Source organism: Nanorana parkeri, unplaced genomic scaffold, assembly GCF_000935625.1.
Source record: "Nanorana parkeri isolate BGI_ZX_2015 unplaced genomic scaffold, ASM93562v1 scaffold849, whole genome shotgun sequence".
Classification (NCBI taxonomy): Eukaryota; Metazoa; Chordata; class Amphibia; order Anura; family Dicroglossidae; genus Nanorana; species Nanorana parkeri.
Genome location: NW_017307117.1, coordinates 368,893 through 381,370, shown reverse-complemented (window position 1 = coordinate 381,370; position 12,478 = coordinate 368,893). Strand labels below are relative to the sequence as shown.

Sequence of the window (12,478 nt, the reverse complement as noted above, 5' to 3'; positions counted from 1 at the left end):
TAGCACTGATAAGTATACTAATTATACAATTGTATACTAATCACTACTCAAAAGTCCATTTAGCCTAAAGTACTGTACATCTACGTTTGCTAAAAAATTATCCTAGCTCCCTTATTAAATAGATTTGGGTCCCCCCTGCAGATTGCCTTGTCTGATGATTGTGATCCCCTGCACTGTCTGCAGCTCAGCCAGTAAAAGTCTAGTGCAGGGTTGCCTGCACTTGCACATTAACATCCCATAGACTTGAATGGAATGCTAGTCCTGATATGTGTGGGATGTTGGTGCAAAAGCACAGGCAACCCAACACTAGATTTTTAGTGCTTGGGCTATAGACAGCAAGGGAGCCAACAGTTGTTGGACAAGGTAGGTACGGACATGCTGGAGAGAGAGCCTAGAATGGATATATCTATTGAGGAGGCTAGGCAGAGGGTTGGGAAAAGTTTAGCAAACATATATAAGTACCATAAAGAAGAACGCTATCTATACTGTATGTTTTCATTAGTGAATGATGAACCTACTTGTTTTATTAATATAATATTTGTCATCCCTAATTCAAGTAGTTTTAAAGTTTTCGCTAGAAATCTCCTTGCAAATGTTTGTGTAAACAGGATAAGCATCTATTATCAATTGTTGGGTATCATCATTTCCCACAAATTAGCTAATAGGACCCCTGAAAGAGAACTAGTTAAGACAGAAAAATGACAGCTTGTCTGTTGTCTGGTTTTATCAATTCTCAGCTCTTGATTTTCACTCTCTGACCACGGAAGGAAATACAGCCAGTGAAGTGACATCTCCAAACTGTATACTTGTTCCATTCACTGACTCAGCCTGAACCGAGAGGATCAGCATGACAGCCAGGGAATTTGCAGTATGTAAAAGAAAGTCACCAGTGGCATTTCTTATAGTTGCATTTCTTATAGTTCTGTCATGACAAGCTCCCTTGAAATATAAGAGACCATACAGAAATATGACTTGTATAAATATGTCTTATAAGGAGTCAGTATAGGCAATGACATAAACATCACTGTGTGTTACTTTGGAATGTACAGCAAGAAAATCTCAGCTTATAAAAAGCACCCTATATATGATGAAACGCATAAGAAGCGTGACTTGTGCTAGGGTAACACCATCATTACCACTACTACAATAGGAAAACATATAACACGACAATGAAACATAAACACGTATAACAGAACAGCACATACACATACTTGCACTTGGTAGGTCACATGTAAGGCCTCAATCACTGTGCAAAGCAGCACGGGTTCTTAGTGTCACAGCAACAGGAGCTGCCACATATACTCTACGCTGTTAATGTGCTCAGGCTGATATGTGTCACATGTACATCAATTAAAGCCAGGGTTTTTTAAGCCTGTTGTATGGCTTGTGTAGAAAGAGAAGAACAAAGTGGCTTTATAATACTTTACCAAAACATGCACAATAAACATACAGGACAGTGATACTAAGTGCCTGGAGTTGGTTTTCAGTCACATTTTTGGTCCTGCATGAGTCAAGGTTCATAAAGATGGATATGGCAGACCAATAACCATATGGGTACAATCATCCACTGCAGAGGCAAATTTATAACATACTTGCTCCATCCCTGCTATTACAGACTTTTTATAGCCTTTTTAAATTAAAATGTACTACAGGTCTACATTAAGTTATAAAGTGATACTGTAAGGGTAGAATGGCAGCCGCACATGCACACAAACCAAATCTTCGTGTGGCCTGAAAACATGCCAAAGAGCGCATGCAAACTGGAAGTGCGCGAAAACACGTGCAACGGCCTTCGCACCGAAAATGATGCTGCTACCCTAATAGTTCAGCATATAGAAACGAACCTGCCAGGGGCGTAACTAGAAATCACAGGGCCCCATAGCAAAATTTTGTATGGGGCCCCGTGATTGCTAGTTATACCACTTGCAGAGCCCACCTGAGAGTGACCCTGCAGAGCCCACCATAGATTCTCTATGGTGGGCTCTGTAGGGTCCCAGATGGGCTGCACAGATGGGCTTACCTGTCAGTAGCTGTTCTCCATCTCCGTGGTCGCTGGGGCCCCGCCTCCTCTTCCGTCCCCGGGCCCCGCCTCCTCTTACATCACTAGCCCCACCTGCTCTTAGGTCGCTGGCCAGTGATGTAAGATGAGGTGGGGTTGCTCTAAGGCGGGCCCCGCCTCCTCCTTAACTGCGAACGCCGGCCTCTTTTGCCTTAGCTGCTGGCTGTCCCTGACACAGCTCCGCAGCGGCAAAGAGGGGAAACGCTGCTGCTGAACTGTGTCAGTGACAGCCAGCACCCTTACATGCCATAGCGACCCAGGGCCCCCTGTGCCCGGGCCCCATTGCGGCCGCCTGGGTCGCTATGGCGATTGTTACGCCACTGGAACCTGCCATTGCCCCATTGCTGATTGTCTTTCAGTCAGTGTTCCTGTGTGCCTGTATTCTGTTGGATTCCTGTTACCTGCTTGACACGGTTTCGTTTGGACTTCTCTATCGATTGCTGCCTGCCCCTGACCTCGGCCTGTTTCCTGCACTTTGCCTTCTGCCTCCTGATTTTGTACCCTGCTGGCCGGCTGGCTCCAACCTTTGGCTTTCCTGACCACGCTTCAGTTTCTCGATTCTGTTCCCATGATGCCTGCTCGGTTGGACCTCTGGCTTGCTGACTACACACTACCAGGACATCTCCTGTACAGTGTTGGTTCCGATCAGTGGCACTCATTTTTCTCGCTGTCCGCCTGCTCTCTGTTCCCCTCTCCAGGGGCGGAAGGACAGGAGACGCAAGAGAAGCCTCCTCACCTTCCGGTCTCTCACCAGGTACGTGACAGATAGTGGTCTGTTAGACGCTCTTAAACATATGAGATTTTATAGAATATTGTTGTGCGTTTTTATGCCAGGGATGCCAGAACAGCTGAAAACAATGTGGCATTTTTGGAGCAAGGGGTTGCAGAATAAACTCGGTGTTACCTTGTAGCTTACTTGCAGTTGCAACTGATTTGTGTACCTCAGCACCACACAGATAGCCTAATTCAAATGATTTCTATGCTTTCCCCAAAAACAGCGGTCACAGATGTAGAAACCTTGACCCAAATCATGTCACTAGGTGGGCTCATTAAATATGCTACTAATCAGACTTCCAGTTCACAGATTCAATAGGATGCCGTGCCACCGGTAAGCTTTTACATCAAATTTCTATGTTTCTGTATAGCTGTTTTATATATGTTTACATTTAGCTATATGTTTTATTATACATTTCATAAAAAGTAGTGCAAGCCACATTCTCTGTGTCATCAAGCAATTATGTATACTGAAACATGTAATCAAGTGTAGATCAAAGTGCGGTCACTGTGTGGCAAATGGATAAGTACTGTAACCACACTGCCACATCCATCTATGAACCTTAATTAATATCAAACTATTTTCTCCTAAAGCAAAGCAGCAAGGTCAAATGAGCAGCATATGTTTGCACACCCTCCGGAGCAAACATGACAGAATAACAAAGGAGGGAGTACTGTACACAGTTTCTACAGGCATGGGTGAGAACAACATCTCAAGACTAAACATGAGATTCATCCAAGTCAATGTCTGTCTCCCCCAGCTCAATCTGTGTAAAATGAAAGTGTCCTGACACCAGCGGGTTCTCCATTCCATTGTCCTCACTGATATGAAGGACAGTATCTGAGTACTGAAGAAGGCTGCTGGTTTCTAGTCCAGCAAAGTCTTCAGGATCCGAAAGATGGGAGGTTGGTGAGCTGTGGAGAAGTGGGGCTGCTGCTCCCCGACTGGATTCTGAGTCCTCCTTCCCCAGGAAGTGGCCCCTTCTCTGGAATATAGAGTTAGAAAACAGATATTTAGTACAAATAGGTCACAGAAAGGTATATTTTATCAGCAACATGTGATGTGGTGAACTGGACAATGGGCAACTGGCATAGAGAATTATAAGCAACTTTTACTATTCTGCAGTTTTTAATTTTATGAACACATAAAAACCAATATTTTAAAGAAAAACTCCGGGTTGTAGAAAAATTAACCCTTGCAGTGGGGCTACCCAGTGGCGTCACGCGGGTGGTGCGGCCCGCACCTGGGTGACACCGTTGGAGGGACAAGGACTACACAGGCCAGACTTCACTCCCAACATGCATCAATGAGCCTTGGCCACCTATGACCATGTTGCTGGTTTACGAGTATTCTTTCCTTGGATCACTTTTGGTAGGTCCTGGCAGTGGTGTCACAAGGTGGGTGTGCGGGGGGTGCGGCCCGCACCCGGGTGACACCATTGGAGGGGTGACACCAAAATGACTGACAGTCATTTTGGTGTTACCCCCTTTAAAAAGTCAGGCACTCGGTCATGGACCGAGAGCCTGAGAGTGTCTGGAGAGAGGAGGGGACCCGGCGGCATACCTCATCCCGCCGGGTGAACGTCCCCTCCTCTGTCTGCTGGCGTCCATCAATTAGATGACCGCGCATGCGCGATGATGTCAGCGCACGCACGTGGTGACGTCACGCGCATGTGCGATGACGTCACTGTGGGGTGTCACCAGGCCTTCGCTCCCTGGGGCTACACACTGCAAAGGTTAACTGCTCAAGGGGCTCAAATAAAGAAATATTTACCCAATCCTCAGTGCTGCAGCAATGACCGTTCTCCCTCCCGTCCAGCAGTGGTATGTCCCTCAGAGTTCTTGCGTCTAATACAAGTGAATGGAGTTTAATAGACGTAATGACGTCAGCATGGCTTAGACCCCTGGACTCTGGGGGAGAAGAGGCTGTGGGGACTGGTCTAGCAGCAAGGCAGGACCAATGATCAGGTGAGTATTTCTTCTTTATTTGAGTCCCTAGAGAAAAACAAACAGTTAACCCTTGCAATGCAGGGGTAATTTTTCTGCAAGATGGAGTTCTTCTTTAAAGGCGATGTTGCAATTGCTAATGCTATAAAGTGTAAATGTATGTGATTTGAGTTAAAAAGGCTGATGTCTGGAATACTTTGTTCTGTCCAAAGACAATAGTAATAATTAAGAAAATAGAAACACCACATAACCTACAGCAGGCTTATTTAAGAAGCCAGTGCCATGCTATGGATTACTGCAGTCAGGAAATATAACACATTCAGTGATTACACATTTTGAGTTGATGTAAAGCTTGCCTTATCCCTTCTTGCCCCCAATCTGTAGAATAAAGTTCTTCAACAGAATTCACGTGCCGATGGCGCAATAATCTACATTCTTTTTTCAAACTGGCAGCCTGCTACAGTTACTATGAACATTGGTCACACACTACTATCATAAACCACTCTGATTGATTCCTGATCTGGTGATCACATGGGTTTCTGTATGAAAAGATGTACTGATTCCGCTATCATTGTGCCTTCCAATGAAGGAGGCAATTTAACAACAGCGGTCCCTAGGCTAAAATGCAAAACAGACTGTGAAAAAAAACATATTAAAAAATATAAGTTGTTAATCTTATTCAGCTTCCCAAAACCCCTAATTCTCTATTAATTGAAGGGAATGTACAAACATTTTTTTGATATAATTTAAACAAATTACTTTGATGCTAAAAACCTTATCGGTCTATGTAAATGATTAAATAACCACGTTTCTGTGTATAGTTTTTAACCAGTAGTGGACTTTGTAGGCTGTACTACGCAAACCCTAAAAAACCTCATCTACATAAAAGGGCAAATGTGGCATGCCCTGCTCCTTTTTCTTCCCCCACAGTTCCCTGGCTGCAAGTCCCAGCTGTCAAAATGTATGGCACGCTACAGCTGCTCCTGGGTCATTTGACACTTGCAGAACAGTGTCTACAATGTCAAAGTTGTTGTTGCTGCATGGTACTTACTTTGGCTCATTTATAACGGTTTAAAGGAGTGACATTTGATCTGCATATGATATTTGTTAAATCAACCTTGCAAATAAAAAAAAAGTTTAAATAATCTGGGCTCCTAAATATTAATCCTTAGTTAACTCTAATATCGCCAATTACATTCTTTTCACCATCTGCCCTTAGTTATAATTTTTGTGGCACTGATTTTGTTTGTTTGTTTGAAATTTAATTTAATTTTCATTTTTGTTCCTTAATTTGCGGTTGTTCTTTAATTTGTTGATTGCACAGATTGCATTTTAAGTAAAAACAAATTTATCACCAAATCAATAGGCCTTTAGCTGAAATGTACAAATTGCCCTTGTGCATAAGAGATATACAGGAGCAAGAGCTGCAGAGGTTAATTTTATATTTTATATATATATATATATATATACATATATATATATATATGTATATACACAGTATTTATATACAGCCATATTTGCTTATTACATGTTCCAATTCCACTTCCTGCTACACAATGGTTGGGCTGTAGTGGTCCTTCTCACAATAAAATTCTATGAACTGGACAAATCATTGAAAAACACTCACTCCCTGGGTAACCGATCCTAACAATAGTTAAGTAGATGTGGCATATCTACAAATGTTTACATTAAATAGAACAAAATTATGGAAGATAACCTAATTGTTCTATGCTCATAATTGTTTCCATAATAAACAATAAAGCAATATTGCTGTTTTCTTTTGCTTTGGTAGACTTAAAAATGTAATCTGATATTTCCCTGACATAAAGGTAAATCATTCTTGCATACTGTCAAACTGTCCTATCACAGAAAATGCATCCTAAAGTCTGTAGAGATTTTATTTGCTTACATTCAAGATGAGTTTAATTTTGTAACAAAATCCTAAAAATGAATACTGTGAACTTTAAAAAAAAAAAAGCACCCAGCAGTTTCTGGCACCATATCAGACAAACAAGCCTAGAGTCTTAAAATATGCTTTTATCTTATCTTTGATCCAGGGTTTGTGTGTGTGGGAAGCTAAAGACCCTGTCTTCAAAGAAACTGGAATGGACTTGAGACTTTGTGCTTTCTTTGTATTACATTTTTTTTTATTCATCTGAGGTTTATTTGTGTGCAAGTATGTGCTAAAAAGGCTTACAAATGTCTTCAATGCATTGTGAATTATTGGTCATTGTTCAGCAATTTTACTTCAATAAACTCTATAATGTGTTTAATTTGTCTGCTGATAATTCTGATAACACAGATGCCAGCTTCAAGGGATACATCTTTCCCACTCGTCCTGTGGAAGACTCTTATACAGTGCCAGACTGAATGTGCCCATAGCCAGTCCCCTGATCTAGCTTCTTTTTTTTTACAAGGTTGGTGATGATCCAATATTTATGGGGCAGCACACGACAGGAATTGCAACTACAGCATTTCCATTTAGTGGAGAAACTGGACCTGTCTGAACATTTGGCTATATTATTTATGCTACAATTTAAAATGCCCTAATAGACATGGATTCCACTTCTCTTTAGATGCCGTCATCACCTGATAAGTTCACAAACATGACAGCCTGACTCAGTTGAATTCCATAGTTGTTGCCATTGAGAGGGGAGAAGAGCAAAACTGACAAATGTCACTATTTATCATAACGTAGAACAGTAGCCATTGGAAAATATTTTTTAACTTGCCCAATTGAAAGTTTACCTCCATGAATGGTCACATAGCAGTTAGGCTTGAGAGCCATACATATGACAACATCAGGCAATCCAGCTAAAAGTGGGATGAGCGACTTTGCTCGGGTTCAATTCATAGCCCATTTTGCTAAATGTTCTCAAAAATGTTAAAAATCCCAATTTTTCTCTTAACCCAATTAAAAGGTACAAAGGAGTAAATCTTGATATTCAATATGTTCCTTTTGTGGGGCTAATAAACAAATTGTCAGAAAAGAGGCATAGAAAACGGGACACTGCCATCTGTACTGATGACAAAATTGAAAAAAAAATTGAATGTATAGCAAGATGTATAAATTGAATGTATAGCCTTTTCATGTGACTTCGAGGGTCATATTAAAGATACACCTCTCATTGTAACATTTTTTGAAAGGGGAATGAAAGGCTTTGCTTTTACTGAAACTATGGTGATGTGGGGTGAATGTGTGGTGCTGTTGATGCACGCTCGTTACCGCACAGCAATATGGCTTGCTGCATGCAAAGGGTAGTTCCGTCAATTATTTGGCAACAATAAAAAGCACGGGGAAAAATCAAATAGAATATTCTCCACCAAAAACACACACACATATACTGTATATACTGTATATACACATAAAACTAGCCAAAACATAAGCCTGTTATGTTTTCTTTAACTCTAGCAGAAAACAAAATAGAAAAATTTTGAATAAAAGAAAAAAAAGACCCCAATAACAAAAGAAGAAAAAGCTGCACTTGTTGCTGATTCAGAAAAAATAGTCCTAAGAAGGACAGTTAGGTCTATGGAACTCTGAATACAGGGGGGTATACAAGGGTATGTAGCTCACCACTCTGCAATCTACAAAGTAGCACAGTATAGCATAGTATAGCACAGTATAGCACAGCATAGCACTGTACAGGGCCGTAGATAATTTTTTTTCCTGGGGGGGGGTTCAGAACAAAATTTTGTGCCCCCCTCCACCCCAATCGACCTCCAACGAGCAGATGCATAATTTGACCGGTTAATTGTGTTTGGCCACTATTTGCAGGCCGTCTTTAACCCCTTCGTGACGGGAGACGTACAGTGTACGTCTTGTCACTGTACGTGACGAATTATATCAGGCTTTGTAATGCCGGTATTTGCTGATTCTCAGCATTTAACAGTCATTCATGAATGTCTCAGTATTGAGGCATTAATTAATGAAATAATTAAGCTTTTTGTAAAAGCTTCTTACTTTCATTAATAAAAGAATGAAGTCATTACATGCAAATAGAGGACCGCAAATTGCGATCCCGTATTTGACAGCTCAAAATAGCAGAGAGGCAGCAGTGACTCACCTGCCTCACCCCCTGCTACAGTGTGTTCACTGGTCTGTCCCTCTTTCTGAACTATCAAAAACACAGAGCCGATCTCCGTACACCAGGACACTCTGGGGGGGGGTTGGAACCCCCCTATCCCCCCCCCTTATCTATGCCCCTGGCACTGTATAGCACGGTATAGCACAGTATAGCACTGTATAGCAAACTATCTCTCCCTACACAGATTTGTCAGCTTTTCCTAACCAGGTCCAACACAGACTGACAATATGGCTGCTGGGAGCCATTTTATAGTAAAAGGGCTGTCTTGTCTATTCTTTCAGTTTCCTGGCTCTCAGGGACACATCTATAACAAGGGTAATGCAGTGCAATATGGATTCAGGCACAAATTTTTGGCCAAAAATCTGGAGTTTTTACTGAACCGTGAGATCAACCTCAAATCCAAGTTGGCTCCAAACCAAAACCTTATGCCCACTGAGTGACTATCATCTCATGTTTATAGATAGCTTAAAGCAAACCTGCACTTTGACCTCTCAGTGCAGGGAGCCTAAGAATCACTTACTTAGCTTCCAAGTGCTTGCCTTGCATCTCATGTGGCTGACAAGGGCAGAGAAAAACACATTTCTTTCATGTATGAGAGTGAGTGACTATCACCCCTTGCCTTGGCACAATGCAGCACTTGTATCCTGACTGTCCAATTCCCAGGCCTGGGTGTTGTTATATAGGGGGGAAATAAACATAGAACAAAAACACAAAACACTCACATATACTGTATATGTGCGCAATGAACCACCACACTCAGTATTCTTAGAGAAGGAACAGGCTGAGAAAATCTATCTGTACGAAGCGTTCAGCACTCTTGTACCTTTTCCTGCACCTCATGAGTTCTGATTAGCAGTCTGATATAGGCCATTTGTGGTTTATATAATCATGGGTTAAGGAATTGTTTAAACACATGAGTACAATTAAGTCTACAGCAAATGATGGTTCTTCAGTAAATAAAAAGGAGATGTGGTCAATGGACTTATACTCCTGAGGAAGTTGATGAGACGTAAGGCGTAGGGCAGAGTTTAGGTGATATTTAGGAGAATGGAACAGTAAGAAATGCGAGAATGTATTTCTCGATGTATTGTAACATATATACAGGTGAAACTCGAATAATTAGAATATCGTGCAAAGTTCATTTATTTCACTAATGCAACTTAAAAGGTGAAACTAATATATGAGATAGACTCATTACATGCAAAGCAAGATAATTCAAGCCGTGATTTGTCATAATTGTGATGATTATGACTTACAGCTCATGAAAACCCCAAGAACCCCAAATCCACAACCTCAAAAAATTAGACTATTACATGCAATCAATAAAACAAGGATTGTACATAGAACAATATCGGACCTCTGAAAAGTACAAGCATGCATATGTACTCAGTACTTGGTTTGGGCCCCTTTTGCAGCACTTACTGCAATTACTTTTGCACGATATTCTAATTATTCGAGTTTCACCTGTATATGTATCGTCATATTGACATTTCTCTCTATTTCTCCCTTTCACGACCCGTTCCCGCCTGAATTCCTTTCGTGTGAATTACTTTTCTTCCTTTCCCTCTTCCTCTCACTTAGTCTAATACATCTTTACTCTTGAACCCGTAGACACTTTCTTAGCATACACTAATATTACTATTGTGTTTTTACTACTCTATATGATACACTTACTGTTTTTAGTAGTTGGCTGTCAAGGTTATGATCCCACATGGTATTCTTTACAATGACGAGAATGTATATTCTGTCTATCTCACGTATCCGCTTGGGTACATAAATGTATAATCCTGTTTGTAACTCCCTTGCCCACCCGTTGTTATGTATTTTACGAAAACAAATAAAGATAAACATGCTTAAAAAAAGAAATACGAGAGTGCTGAACACTTCCTACAGATTAATTTCTTCTCTAAGAATATATGCTATACTGAATGCGCTGGTTCATCAGATATACCTGTGAGTATTTTGTGTTTTTTTTTTTTTTTACATTAGTAATGTTTTAAACGGAAAGCACTATGGATTCTATGTTTATTTCATTCTATGAGAGTACATACTAACCACTGGACAGAACAGGAAACATAGACACCATCTAGGTTGTTTTTTCCTCTGAAGCTGGGAAACAAGCTTAATGAGACCTAAAAGAACCATTAGACCCATCTTTGAAGTAAGAGGCATGTGTAAAAGGGTGATAGGATTCACTAGGGATCACCTCTTTGTTTAATATACAGTATGTGTGGACTTGCATGTGTATAAGAAGTTTAGGTTTCCTTGATGATTATGCAGCATGATTTATGGTTTTAGATATTTAGAGGTGCTACACTGGTTTATTTTTCAACTCTTTGGTAGATTGTGTTCACATAATTTTGTAGTGTTAGCAGCTTTTTTAGTCACTAGGTTAGTTACACTTTGCGCTATAGTGCAGAGTTTGTAAATCACAAGTAAGGGGTAGGTTAGAGCCTCTGCCAGGTGCCATATGTGTCCCTACTGGGAAATCTCTCCAAAGGGGGCAGAGACAAAAACAAAAACACAAGTTTAGTAGAGTGGGGAATGGTTAGAACGTTTGACAATATTTTTACTGCCGTCAGTGCTTGCCTGTCCCAGTGAGTACTGCACCACTCATTTTTGTATGGGTGTTACAGGCAGTGGTGTATTTAGGTTTCGTGCTGCCCTAGGCAAGCTTGTATGCAAAGTGCAGCAGTGACATTTACATATGGGGCATTCTAGGATTTGAAGTTCACTAGCAGCATTACACATCACAGCCAATATGTGTGTGCACTGTTCAATTTCACGATGAGGAGGACAGCATTGGTCACATATCCACCACAGTTCTGCAGCTTTACAGCTAAGTAAGGGGAAATGATGAGCTCTTACCTGCAGCTCCTGGAGCCGCTGAAGCTTCTTCCTCCAGCCGCCGAAGATTCTTCCTCCAGCCGCCTGCAGCATCCGCTGGCCGGGCCGCGTCTCCCTCAGCCCCAGGCTACGCCTCCTCTTTCACACGGCAGCTTGCTGCCAGGCCCCACCAGCAGCCACCTGATTAGGCAGCCAAGCCTGCCTGATTTTCTGTGAAAAATGCTGCCCCCCTGCAAAGTGCAACTCCAGACAAACACCTTGTTTGCCTCACGGTAAATACGCCCCTGGTTACAGGGAAAGGAATGGAATCTCTCCAGTGCTTTCAAAGGGAAACCCACTATAAATTCTTGCCTACTCCATCCAAAACTGGCAGAAGTTTTGCAAAACTAAGAAACTAGAGATACACTTCAAGTTCTGCTATACTATACATGTTGACCAGCAGTACCAGCTACATGCCAACAAGGACCACTAGGCTAAATTATTACTGTCTGTGGTCAGTGAGCAGAGGCAATTATACTTTATTTTTGGGAATGTCAAAAAATGTCAGCTAACTATTTTTGTCTGGTATTCTATTTTGGAACATTCTTTCTGTTCCCTCCTGGCTTATATTTTCACAGTAAACATTTGTAAGCCTAGTTGCTGTGGATATAGGAGTGGTTAGAAGTAAAGTTGCTTCAGTGTGAATACAAACATTCAGTTCTTACAAGGCCACTAGTTTTGCTATAGGCCAATTGCCAAGTCTCCTGTGCCAAAGGCAGTTAGC

General features: G+C 41.4%; 1 protein-coding gene across 1 annotated transcript in view; it reads right to left on the bottom strand.

Annotated features, from left to right (window-relative positions):
- Positions 1-3,522: 3,522 nt before the first annotated feature.
- UNC80 (unc-80 homolog, NALCN activator) overlaps positions 3,523-12,478 on the bottom strand; it is a 140,888-nt gene continuing 131,932 nt past the window's right edge. The window contains exon 63 of the mRNA XM_018565464.1: positions 3,523-3,819. Coding sequence (XP_018420966.1) covers positions 3,553-3,819 — 267 coding nt within the window. The 3' untranslated portion in view covers positions 3,523-3,552. The remainder of the gene's footprint in view (positions 3,820-12,478) is intronic.